We start from the raw sequence: 13,406 nt of genomic DNA on the forward strand, positions 1-13,406 counted from the left end.
AACTCTAGCCTCTAATCCAAGCAGAAGAAAAGAGCTTTGAAGTAAGAATCTATCCAATCTGGCAGCAATGTGGCCAGGGCCAATTCTTTTATTAGTCCAAGTGTACTTACCAGAGATTGGCTTGATGTCCAGTAGGTCCTAGTCCTGCATAAGGTCCTCTGCCCATTCCCTTGCCGGATCTTGAACAACGTTGCCTCCCCTCTTGTCTGCTAATAAGAGAGTGAGGTTAAGATCTCCTGCTATGATGGTATTCTCAAGATTATCGAGATCTACTTGGGTTCTTATGGAGTCCCAGCAGGCGTTTTTTCCATAGCGTTCATAGGGATGTACACGTTGAAGAGACTGATAATCTCTTTTGAATCTAAGTGCTGCAATTTTAAAAACAACGAGTGAGTATTGAGGGTCTCAGAAAGGACTGAGAATTTGCTAGCGTTCCAAAGAGTGCCCAACCCACCGGAAGCCCCTCGGGCTGAGATTGCTTTCGCCTCACATTTGTTCCAGAGTTTCTTACTTGCCTGAAGGAAGATAGAGTCTTCCAGTTTAGTCTCCTGAATGAGAAGTATGTCAGGAGCTTCTGTTCTTATTAAACTTCTGATGGCTTCTTCTTTGATTTTGCTCCCCATAGCTCTGCAGTTCCAGGAGACTATCTTCATGATTTGTATTTCTAGTTGGCTCCCTTGGAGCCTTGGGGTTGGTTTCTCGCCATCTTTGCTTTTGATGCTAGAAGCTTCTCAAGGGTTGGCTGGCTGCCTTGGAGCTTATCCTTGAAAGTTTCCTGCTCTCTTTTTTCCCAATCTGATTTATGGCCTCTTGTGGATCTCCTTATCGAAGCTTGGGATTCTCCTATTTCCCCTTCTTCCTCCGAGCAGTCTGATTCATGCTCATCTTCCTCTACTTCGACAGTGTTTCCTTTGGAACTCTCAGCAAGGCTTGCCCCCTTGGGAGAAGAGGGGGTACCTTTAGAGGGTGGGGTTGATTTTTGATTGTCTGGTTCTTGAGTTTCCTCTATTTGCAAGCTTAGAGGAGCAAATTTATTTTCTTGATCCATTCTGGGAGGGGGTTGCTGAGGAGGGGCCTGAGGACCTCTTCCGTTTGGACCAACCTACTTTTGGATTTTCCTGGCGTGCTTGACCTGGTTCCAACCTTGTTCTTTACCCTTATCTGGTTCCACATTGGTTGGGCATCCTCTGGCGAAGTGACCGTAGACATGACATTTTCGGCATTTGAAAGGCAACTGCTCGTAATCCAGCTTCTGCAAATGGGTCTAGTTTCCTACTTTGATTTTGATGGCTTCCGGGAGACCCACCTCTAGGTCTACTTCTACGCAGATACGGGCATAGTCGTATTGATCTTTGCTGTTTGCCCTATCTATGAATTTCCCAAGGGCGTTTCCAATGTGTTTCAACGAGTCCCAGTTCCAACAATGAACTGGGAGATTAGGGAGTCTGACCCATACAGGGACAACCATGGGAACATCTACTGCAGGGTCGAAATCCGGCGTCCATCTGTTGAGGTATAGGCCCTAGGGGCCCATGAAATAGGGGCCATTTTGAAAGATCAAGTCCTTGTCGTCCTTTGAAGTGAATTCGAAGAGGAAGAACCCTCGTCCTAAGAAGTAAGAGGTGACGCCGCTCTTGATAAGAGGAGCCTAGTTCTTGTTAACCTAGGTTTCAATGGTCTTAGGAGAAGGCCATAGACCGGTGAACTGGCCAACGAGAGCCCACCCAACCAAGGAGAGGGCGACTTGAATCAGAGTCTCTGGCGGCAAGGAGATTTCAGGAATGTCTTCCAACCTCTTAACAAACTTGGCTGCTTCACTCTTTTTCTTCTGCGGCAAGCCGGCCAAGAGCCGAGAGAAGGCTTCGATAGATGAAGGCAAGCCTGCCTGGGGCAAGCTTGGGACCTCCATGAGGGCGAGCCCAGCTTACTAGTCCCTCCCAGCAGCAGACGAGCGCTCTGAACCGTAAGAACTCAAAAAAGAACACAGAAAAGGAGGGCAGAGGGCCTAAAGCCACAGGCCGCAGAGCAGCAAGGGCGCAAAGGGGCAGCTAGAGTTTCATGGCAACGCTCCAGAGCTCAACGATCTCCAAAAAAAATTGACCACTATTTATTAATATACAAATAACAAATTATTACACTATTTATTAATATACAAATAACAAATTTTATAATAATTATATATAGTTTAAAATAATGAAAAATGTTAATTAAATATTTTTATCATTAAATTTAAATGGATCATTTTCAATTCTATACAAGGAAATCGTATAAACAAATTTCAATTCCATATGTGGAAATTGTCTCATTTTTATTATTATTTAAAGTAGAATTAAATTTCTGTCCATATGCCCATTAGGAAGCCAAAAACTAAAAATAAAACTTTTACAAAAGACAAAGCATTTATAGAAGCCACCAAACCCAAACAATCTCACAAGTCTTGATTCAATCAAAAACACGGGTCACTGTTTCTACAAAATGACATTGCCACAGGGTTGTTCTCGTTAATATTGCTATTAATTTTAGGGCAAGATAAGCGATATGATAAGCCAATAAAGTATTACATCGTAAATTAGATGAAATGGGAGGAAGCTGAGGGCTAACAATGGAGAAAGACGCAGACACAAAATAGTCAACCGAGCTTCAAGAGGATTCAACCGAGATATCACTAGAGGTGGCCTCCGAATGGAAGGAAGTCGCGGATAAGGAATTTGAAGATTCCAGGGAGGCAGTCACCGATTCAATGAGTCCCTTACGTCAATGACAGGATAGACATAAAAACCAAGAAGCTACTCACTTTGAACTAACTGGATGAGGATCTGTGATTACAGGGACAGATAGGAGTCATAACTGCAATCTGAGTGATTCTGTTGAAACTCTGGATTGTGCATTGAAAGATTGGCAATGTGGAAGCTGAAGATTGCTGAAGGGGGAAGCCCCTGGTTGCAAACTTTGAACAATCATGTTGGAAGACAAGTCTGGGAATTTGATCTAAAAGCTGGTACATCTGAGGATCACTTTGCTGTGGAAAAAGCTCGTGCAGATTTTAATAACGCGAGATTTATCCAACACCACAGTGCTGATTTTCTTATGAGGTTGCAGGTATAGAGCCATTCATCCCATTTATTTTTCTATGTATTTTCTTATGATTTTCCTGTTTCTCTACAGTCTGTCTTGTCTTGCAGACATCGAGAAAAGTTCAAAACTTTAACATTTTCTGCCTTTTCATTGACTTCGAGTTTGTTCCTGTTAACACATGCAACAAAGTTAAAGGTCTTGAGTCGCTACCCTGTGGCTGCCTGCGTAACCAAGCCTGCTCTGGGGTGACCCCTAACACCATTTTTTGTAGGACATTTATTCGGCCAGTACATGAGAATGCGCACTGCCTCTGCCCAATATTTTTAGGTACTACCCTACTCTCCAGCATGCATGTGGCCATTTCAACAACTGTGCGATATCTTCTCAACAACCCCATTCTGTCGGGGAGTGTCAGGAGGAGTGATTTGAGCTTAGATGCTCTTTAATATAAATTCTCTCTGACTTGTAAAGCATAATTCTCCTTTGTATTACTTTGGAGGATTTCAATACTCCTGTTGGACTCTTTCTATTGCTGCCTTAAAAATTTGTAAATTTAACCAAAGGCATTCAATTTCTGCGTAAGGAAATAGACCAACTTCATCAAGCAACAAGAGATACTTGGACTAGATACTGAAAGTGTCCTCATTGGACCGCAGATATCAGCATGGACCAATTCATGCTCTGCCTTGGCTCTCCAAGTTTTACCATCTTCAAATGCCAATCTATGCTATTTTCCTGCTAAGCACGCTGCACATATATCCTCTTGCTCTTGAATTTATGGTAAGCTAATCACCATTTTACCTTTTGTAAGGAAAGAAACAGAAAATTTAAATGTCCATATCTCTGATGCCAAAGAGAACTGTTTCCACTCTCTCTGCTGGTAATCAAAGCACACGATTTTGCCTCTGATATGCTTTTTATCTATTCCAAAACACCTTTCTCCTTGGAAAATAACGTCCAGATATAGATTGTGTCTTGCAATCTCACTAACTGAAAGAAAAATTTTCCTCAAACATTTATAAACATCAAGGCCTTAGCTTTCAACTTGATTTGCACATAGCCAGTGTCTTCAACATAGTACTCCCTGCCCTTACCCAAAACCACTGTATTGACCTGGGGTTATCTCCCACACACTGAACAAATTAGTGAATTTTGTTAGTCTCATATGTTTAGATGCTTTGAAATAAAAAAATCGATCATCTGTCGAATTAACCCACTTCCATAGTGCTATAATAGCATAATACTAGTCTTCTCCACATTCAACAACATTTTCTTGTTTCTTCTTGATCTGCTCTTGTTGTGTTGGTTATCCCAAAACTACTTCCTGTAATTATTCCTCATATGCTCATATTTACCACAATAAAAATATTTCAAATCCTTAACTAATTTACCTAGACCTGAAAGTTGCCTCTTCTGCTTTTGCTTTCTTTTTCCTTTAAATTTGGTTGCAAAGGCACTCTTAGATGCTCCACTATCACTGTCACTTCCACATTGCTCTTTCCAGTTATCACAAATCAGATTATATTGAGAACAAAATGAAATATAGCATTGACATAGGAGGTAAACATAAATATTGTAATACCCCAGGGCAAATTTTTTTGCACAAAGATACTAGGGTTTTCACCAAATTTTTCCAATACACAATAATTCAATGCAAATAACAGAATTTACATTTAACCCTCTTATTGATGCGACAAATTAGACAGCCCTTTTTAATAAAGTGACAAAATAAATAGAGCAATATGCCACGTAAGGAATATAAAAATCAATAGAACAGCATATTGACTTATCAATTATTTTCGGCAACAAGACGAAAATTTGCACAAATAATTCACAGTGAGAATGTCTGATTGTTAAAATCCCGCACGAGTCCTTATATGAAATTTCTTGCCTTTATTACTCAGCAGTCACAAATTGGACCCTTTCGTATGCTGTCTATTTTGATACAGATACCGCAATTGCTTCTGATGATTGAATCCGCTATAGGAAGTCCATGCTGAACTAGCTACGAACTGAGCCCACACTTGGCTGCAGAAACTTCGGAGTCCAGCCACAGAATTCGTGATTTGACCACCGAATCTGGACTACAATGACACTTACAATTTAGCTGAGTCAAAATCACTTTCTCCTTCGCTCTGCCAGGATAGAAATTTCGTTTCTATTTCCTGCTCTGTTCCAGGGAAAATGTCTGCTTCAGAACTCTGAGGGAAAAACTACAGGGGCCCTAGGAGAGCCGCGTACTTTAGAAGCTTTTGCCTAGATTATGTCTTTAGAATTTCCTTCACCAATCTGAGTCAACGATCTTCAAAGAGACAGGAAGATCTTCAAAGAGACAAGAATCCCTCACTGCTTTTCCTCCCGGATGGTGTTCAAGGCAAAAATCAAACCACAATGAGCTTGCTGCCTTTCCAGATTTATTCCTATGCCAACAATGATCAAGAACAAAATTTGTTGCCTTTACGGATAGTGTTCTTGTGCCAAACAAAGAGAAAAGTAGAAAAGAGAAGATAAGATTATCATCTAGGGTGGAATCTTTCACCACCAAAATCGATAGGAGGGAAGTGGTTTTAAAACCCTCAAAGCTAAGCTCAAGAAAACAGATGTAATGATCCACACTTGATGATCCAAAATGAATTCAATCCTCCTTTATTTATAGGCTTCCTTGAGGGGTTTCATCTTCATAAATGATTGTGTGAATTTTACTCAAAACCCCAATTCTGGGTTTTTCGCCCAGCTGCCCCAAAATTTGCCCAGTAATGGGTATTTTTGGGGTTTTCCCCCTTTTAGATGGACTATGGCCTATGAGGATGGATAGGCTAATGAGTCTCATTTGTCCTCAATTCATAGAGGACATTACAAATATATAGTGAAAACCAAATTCCATTACTAAAAGAATGGCGAAAAACATTGTACAAATACAATGGCTAGTTTGCTTGATTGGTGGTAGTGATCTTTGTGAAGAGATGTGTGTGCTACACTTATTTGCAGAAAGCCTGTAATAAGAGGTTGATGCTACGTTTTATAATAGTGCCTGTTACCCAACATCTGTGGGTGACACCCATAGGAGAAAATTTTCTCCTAAATTGTCTTCAGCGGACAGCCAACAACCTCTTGCAGCCACCAGATTGTTGTAAAACGTAATTATGTTCAGTCTTCATAATGACATGATCTTTGTAAATGATGAAATAAAACTTAAAAGAAATAAAATTATTTTTGTATGCCTTGCTACATGGGTTTCATGAGCAAGAGGTTTTATTTGTTAGTGGCTCCCATTGAGAGCCTTAGGATTTATTATTCAGTCAAAGAGTCAATGTCATGTATGAACAACTCTTCTTGAGCATATGTAAAGTGTATATGAGTCTATGTCTAAGTCTAAATAGCCCTCCAAAAGACAAACACGAAACTCCTCTTGAAGTCGGCTTGCAAAGTGAATTAAACAACTCAAGTCGGCTCTCAAATAAAGACACATCTCTTTGTGAATACAAGTTGGCTTATATATGGATGAACAACTATATATAAGAGGTTATGCTCATCACAGAAAGACAAAAGAGTAACTTCGCATCACTTTGAGAATTCGGTGATCAGAAAAGGTATGGATTCTTTGTTTCGGTGATCCATTACTGTGGAAGAATTCAGATGTCAAGCTACAACACAGAAATATCAGATAAGAAGCTCGGACTAAGGTACATCGGTCAAGGAATTCAGATGTCGAGGAAAGTAACCATGACAGAGAAGAAAGTTTGGTTCTCTTTCTATATGTCGGATGGGCAGTAACGTATAAGAACAGTTTGGGATGACAAAGGAAAATCGGGTTTGTGGCATAGTACGAGAGCTCAAACTCGCCTATGATTTTTGGAGGATGATCATTGTCATCAACTCAGATATCTTTTCGGATGGAGAACAGTGATAGGCTCAGACCTTTAGCACAGTCATCAAGATCTCTAGCTTTGGTATCATTGCAGTAAGTAACTTGGAAGCCTCGCTGAGGTTTCGTAAGAACAATAGCTATGAAATTTCTGTGATGCCACCTCTATTACAGTCTCGGTAATGGAACAAAGAAGTATACCTCTGTCTCGATGCAGTGAGATAACATAACAATTAGTTGTAACTACAATTTATATTATCTCTGTGATGAAGAGCTCATTGTCAAGACAACAATAAAGATCTCGGAGTTAACAATGAAGATCTCGGTGTCAAGACAACAATAAAGATCTTTGAGTTAACAATGAAGATCTCAGTGTTAAGAATAAAGGATCTCAGTGTCAAGGCAGATTTCAGTATCCAGACAATGATGAAGATCTCAAAGAGGACTGTTAAGAGAACGTGTGTCTTGATCTTGGAGTGTCTATTAGGTCAAGGGTCTTGGTCTTGGTCTTGGTCTTGGTATTCGTTAATTGGAATCTCTATAAGAAGAATTTGTGCGGGTTTTTCCTCTCAAAGAGTGAGAGGTCTTGGCCTTGGCAGAAAGCCAACTTCTTGTTTTCTTGTCTCTTTTGGTAACTATTTGATGAAGTAAGAAAACACACTCTAATAATATCGAGTGAAGATTGTGCTAATAAGAAAAAATAAAAAGTACCTCACAAATAGTTATCACCGTGAGAAGAATCTTATTAACCTAATTGCCTAGATTCTTCAACATGGTATTAGAGCTAAGGTGTTGAAGTCAAAGGAAGGGCATCAAAGAGACGTTCAAGGATCAAGTTTCAAGAAGGGCATCAAAGCAAGTTGAAGGATATCAAAGAAAGGGATCAAGATCTACATTGAAGAATCAAACCCTGATTTTGATTAAATCCTAGATCAAACCCTAGATCGAAGAAGCAGTCTACAACAACAAGAGCTTTTGTCTCCGTAGTCATCATCAAAAGGCCACAAAGATCCTCATCAAGTTGTCTACAAAGCAAGGTAGTTCGAAGGACCTCAAAAACAAAAATCACATTATCTTGGAGAAAGTCGAAACCCTAGAATCAGTTCTGATCTACACTACAAAAGAAGGCAAAGGATATTGAAGGTGAGAAAGAGCTTTTGTCTCTATAGTCATCATCAAAAGGCCACCAAGACCCTCATCAAGTTGTCTACAAAGCAAGGTAGCTTGAATGACCTCAAAAACAAAAATCACATCATCTTGGAGAAAGTCGAAACCCTAGAAGCAATTCTGATCTACACTACAAAAGAAGGCAAAGGATATTGAAGGTGAGAAGGCATTGTCATCTTCAAGGTTATAAAAACAAGCAAGGATCATCTCCTTGCCCTAGAAGAAGATCATCTGAGGAAGCAACAAATCATCCTCACCAAAAGGAGCAATCTTTTCTATTGAAGAAAGGCTTTTTCATTTGAAAGAAGATCATCCAAGAGAAAGCTCTAATACATCTTCTTCAACCATCATCAAAGTGATCAAGTAGAAGAGGTCATCTTCACTTGTCAAGTACATATCTTTCATTCTTTAATTTATTTGGTAAAATGACTTCGTGATTGGAAGGAGACCTATAAGTTGAATGGGTCATCGAAATTCCTTGCATAAGAAAGGAGGATAGATATAGCCCTCGAAAAAGAAGTCATTGATATCTATGGAAAAGTCTTTGAAAGTCAAGCATTGTTTGAATGCATGGAAAAGATCAAGGGACCTAAAGGTAAAATGGGGTATGTATGATTGAATTCAATATTATAAAGTCATGTTGTATGGTTGCAGGTAACATGGATCACTACTTCTATCTTGAGAAGCATGATCAAGGGAACAAGATCTCATCCTCTGAAAATGATGCAAAAAGGCATTAAGTCACACTAGATGAAATCAACATAATATGTCCTCATATGAAGTATGAGGTGGTTGACTACAATTAAGGAACTTTGATTGGAAGCTCCTGGGAATGGAATGTGTAAGAGGAAGAGATCGTGAGATATGCAACCATGATAAAGGTGATCAACATCCAAAAGAACAAAAAGATTTGACTAGCAATCTCCCCGAAAGATATGAAGACAATGATGAAAAAGATGGAGATCCTTGACAATGGATATATTTGGGAGATGTGTCAACATGTATGCAAGATGCTGATACCTATAGGAAGATGACATGATAAGGAGCCATCTCGTAAGGTATCATTTGATTTAATGTTATGTTTTGATTTTTGAATAAAATATGGATGAGTTCATGCAGGGCTACTGGAACAAGAGTTGTAAGTACAAGTACAATTAACATTAATGTGGTGGATGGAAATTCCTAAAAGAAGCACGATGAGAAAGAAGTAGCTATATGAAGAAGGTTCTAGATATGTACCAAGAAGGCCACTTTCCATGAAGAAAGGAATGACATGACGAACCAAGGAGGGAAGTGATCGATGGCTAATGCCCTACAAGGAAGAAGCTCGACGGAATTTCATGACATCAAAGAAAGAATTTGATCAAGCAGCTGAAGGACCCACGAAGAAGCTGTTGATGAAAAGGAGAGTCCCTAGTTAAGAGGGAGCTCTGACAAGTCCCTAATTAAGAGGGAGCTTGGGCAAGCCCCTGGTCAGAGGGAGCTTGGGTCATTCGTTTATAGGAATATGCATATCTTCCCTAGTCGAGAGTGTAGTACCTGTGGGGGTTATTATGGGGTACAGAGGGAGGTACTCAAGGGAATAATGTAATAATGTGATGGGCCATAGTTAATAAATAAAGTGGTTAACCGCATCATGTAAGGGACCACAAATAGTTAGGAATAATGTGATAAGCCCATTGTATTAGATATATGGTATTGAGAGACCCATAGTAATGACCCATGGTATTGTATGTATGAAGCCTCTATAGAGGCTAGCAACTCTCCATGGAGAGATGTCAAGTATTGTTTTGTATTGACAAACATATGACTTGTGGAGTGATTTCCCTCCTCAAGGAGTAATTGTATGGTGTTACCCTACCTCAAGGGTTTGATTAATAAAGATATGAAGTTCTTATCTTCTATTGTGTTATTTCTGGGCATATTCTCCATTTTCATATATTAACAGGTCAGATCCACTACAAGTGGTATTAGAGCACTTTGTTGGGCAAAGCGGGGAGATACTTTTTTTGTTTTTGAGGGAATTTTTCGGGGTGGCGAGCTTGCAGATCAGATCTGAAATTTTTTGTGCTAAATTTGAAAAAAACAAATAGCAGATCGAGATTCTTTGTGGAAAAAATACCCAAATTCAAAAAAGAAATCCGCTGAATCGGAGTTTGGATGAGGGAGATATCGCTGATTTAAAATTTGTTGTGGCAAATTTTTTTTTGACGGCAATTCGTGGACGGCGGATCTCCAGTAAATTTTTACAGTTTTTGTGGGAAAATTTGGGAAAATAATTGCAGATATCAGATCCTCTTGAAAAATTACCCAATTTGAAAAAACAAATCGGTCGAATCGGAGTCCGGATGAGGGAGATCTCGCTAATTTAAAATCAGCTCTTGTTTCAAAATATTTTGTGACCACTGGATAGTTGCAGTGCGAATATGAGTTCGAGGGTGCCCAGATTGAAATTTCAATCACATGTGAAGATGCAGAATGGTTGTTCCATTTCCAAAAGCAGGTTATAATAAGGATTCTGAGCCATATTGACTGAGTTGTGTCTATTTTAAATTTTTGCCAAAGTAAGTGATTTTCTCCAAAACCCTTACTCTATTTTTAAGGGTTTTAGCAAAATGTTTTTACAGGAAAAGATAATGGTACTTCTATTGAAGAATTCATAAAATATCTTAAGTCAATATATCCGAACCTTTGGAAAGAGATGTCATGGTTTCATTTTAAAGATGAGGCGACCAAATGGTAGAACTCACTTGACAGCGAGAAGTTGCTCAACCTTCCTAATCAAGAATTTGAAAAAGTCCTTTTAGACAAATGGTCTCATGCTAGAAAACAGGATAATAAGGAACATAAGGGGTCATTTTCTGCTAATATCTCCTTATTACAGGTTCATGGATGTATTCAGAAGGAGAAGATCATTGTGTCTATAAATCTTAGTTGCAAGCATAATTTTATCAATGTTGATTGGGCAAAAAAATTGCAAGCTCTAGCAAAACACATTGAAAACACATAGGTTGATAATGAGGATGTTCAAGTTTATAAAGATTTGGAACTCATTTGGCAACAAGAAGTTGCTCAACCTTTCTAATCAACAATTTGAAAAAGTCCTTTTAGATAAATGGTCTCATGCAGGGGTTAAATTTGACGCCCGAATGCCCGTATTTCACAATTTTCCCCGTAAAATACGTTTTAATTTAAAACCTCCACGTCATACGCAACTTGTCATTCATTTTCAAAACCGTCATATTGACGGGCATGTTTAAAAATTAAAAGTTTTAAATTTTTTTTTTATAAATTATATATATATATATATATATATATATATATATATATATATATATATATATATATATATATATATAAGTTTATAACCTATGGCAGGTCCGTGTGACATGATCGGGATTCGGATGGCTATCACCGATTCACCGTATGGCATTTTTAATATAGTTTACCGTGTGACAGTGATCGGATCTGCGGTGCAGATTTTACATTCAATTCGCTACGAACTTACCACCTGTAAAAGTTAATACGTATCAGATTCCATTAATGAGTCCGAGTCCCGACTGTCCGCGGGGAAATAATCTATCAATTTACCACCGAATCCCCAATGCGGCAGACACTCAAGGGGGATGTTTAACGCGGCGAGTCGGCAATTAGTGCTCAGAGCTCTCGATTCTCGAAATATGCAGTAGGGCGTTTCTTTTCGAAATTCCATTTTGGTGTAATCCCTAGGAATCGAACCTTACGCCCAGTGGTTGATAATCTTCTCGTTATCATCGAGCAGGTAACACAGCGTTCTTTCCAATGTTCTCAGGTGTTCTTTCAGCAATTTAAGACTTTTCTGTATTTTGTTATATAATTTTGGAACATGTTTCTTCTAGATTTAAAGAATTATTTAAGTCCTTTTTGTATGTATCGTTGGTGGAGTTAAAGCCATTGTGTAGCTGAACAACCCATTTGTTTTATTCTTCTCCTCCCCCGAGCAAGTAATTGCATACTTCAAAATTTACAAAGAATGTTTGCATTCAAATTCATCAATCGACGTTAATAATGAATTGGAAGAAATGGTCAAATTGTGCACAGTGCACACAGGCTCGTCGAAATATTGTTTTCAGTTATCGAGTAGGCAATTACTGCTCTTGAGCCTTCAAAATGTCCATTGTTGCATTGCTTTCCCGAATTGCTTAATTACTGTTCTTGTCGAGCCTTGAAAATGTCCGTTGTTGGGTTGCGTTGTCGCACTGCTCAATTTGTGCTCTTGATCCTTGAAAATGTCCTTTGTTGCGTTGTTTCCTCGAATTGCTTTTATCTCAGTGTACTCGCCAGTATGCCCATCACTTGTAAGTTGTGAATCTGTGATGTGCAGCGCGCTGTAGCCTGTAAGTTGTGACTCAGACTCTCAGAGTCATCTTCGCTGCTTGTCTGTGTGTAAATTGGTGGGAGAATTGGGTTATGGTAGATAGGTCTTTCGAACGTCCATGTCGGCCAGCACCCCGCTGATCTGTAGACTGTGCATCATGAATCAGGTATTTTGAATTCTTTTGTTTTGCTTTTTTTGATTACGAGTTCCAGCGTCCCTGTGCTCTTGACAGTGGGAGCTGTAGGGAACTCTCTTTATTTTTCTGAAAGATTTTGTGTTGGGTTCTGCTATGTATATCCTCTCGAATATGGATATCTTCATTTGAAAATGAAATGGGGGTATGCACATTGCATGTCTTCTGACGATGAATATTTACATATAAAAACTGGGATAAAGGAGAGATGGATAAGAAGAAACAACTAAGATGAATATTTTCATGTGAAAGTTTGTTATATCATTTTTGATAACAACTCTGTTATATTGTTTAGTTTTGGATTTTTGTTGTAAAATTTCATTTGTTGGATTAGTTAATTGAATTTGTTAAAGATGTATTTTTATAATTTTATTAAATGATTTATTTAGATTTATTTTTAGCGTTTGGGATTTTTAGCAGCATACCTGTGCAAGATTATTTTTTGAACATTTACATAGTTCAAGCTCTTTACTATTCCACGGGGCAGCCCAGTCAACTTTAGCCTGGTTCAATTTATAAATTAATTGTGAAAGGTTCTTTGAAGCAGTTTAAAAATAAATAAATAATCCATTAAAAAAATATGCTATGCTTGATTTTATTCTTAACAAACCAGTTCACAGAGCACAGATGAAACTTGTACAAATACATTTTAAAAGTCATATGATGGGCAGTTTAAAAATAAAAACGTCATAAAAAATTCCTTGACGGGTAGGGTCACCCGTCAAGTTTAACCCCTGGTCTCATGCTAG

The 13,406-nt window shown here is 38.7% G+C and overlaps 1 protein-coding gene across 1 annotated transcript in view; it reads left to right on the forward strand.

Moving 5' to 3' along the window:
- The first annotated feature begins 2,437 nt into the window (after window positions 1-2,437).
- LOC149180406 (cycloartenol synthase-like) overlaps window positions 2,438-13,406 on the forward strand; it is a 303,462-nt gene continuing 292,493 nt past the window's right edge. Inside the window, exon 1 of the mRNA XM_089413870.1 lies at window positions 2,438-3,099. Coding sequence (XP_089269996.1) covers window positions 2,902-3,099 — 198 coding nt within the window. The 5' untranslated portion in view covers window positions 2,438-2,901. The remainder of the gene's footprint in view (window positions 3,100-13,406) is intronic.

This window comes from Pinus tabuliformis, chromosome 3_2 (genome assembly GCF_031772625.1).
Source record: "Pinus tabuliformis cultivar Carrire ecotype Pingquan chromosome 3_2, CPIR1, whole genome shotgun sequence".
Lineage (NCBI taxonomy): Eukaryota > Viridiplantae > Streptophyta > Pinopsida > Pinales > Pinaceae > Pinus > Pinus tabuliformis.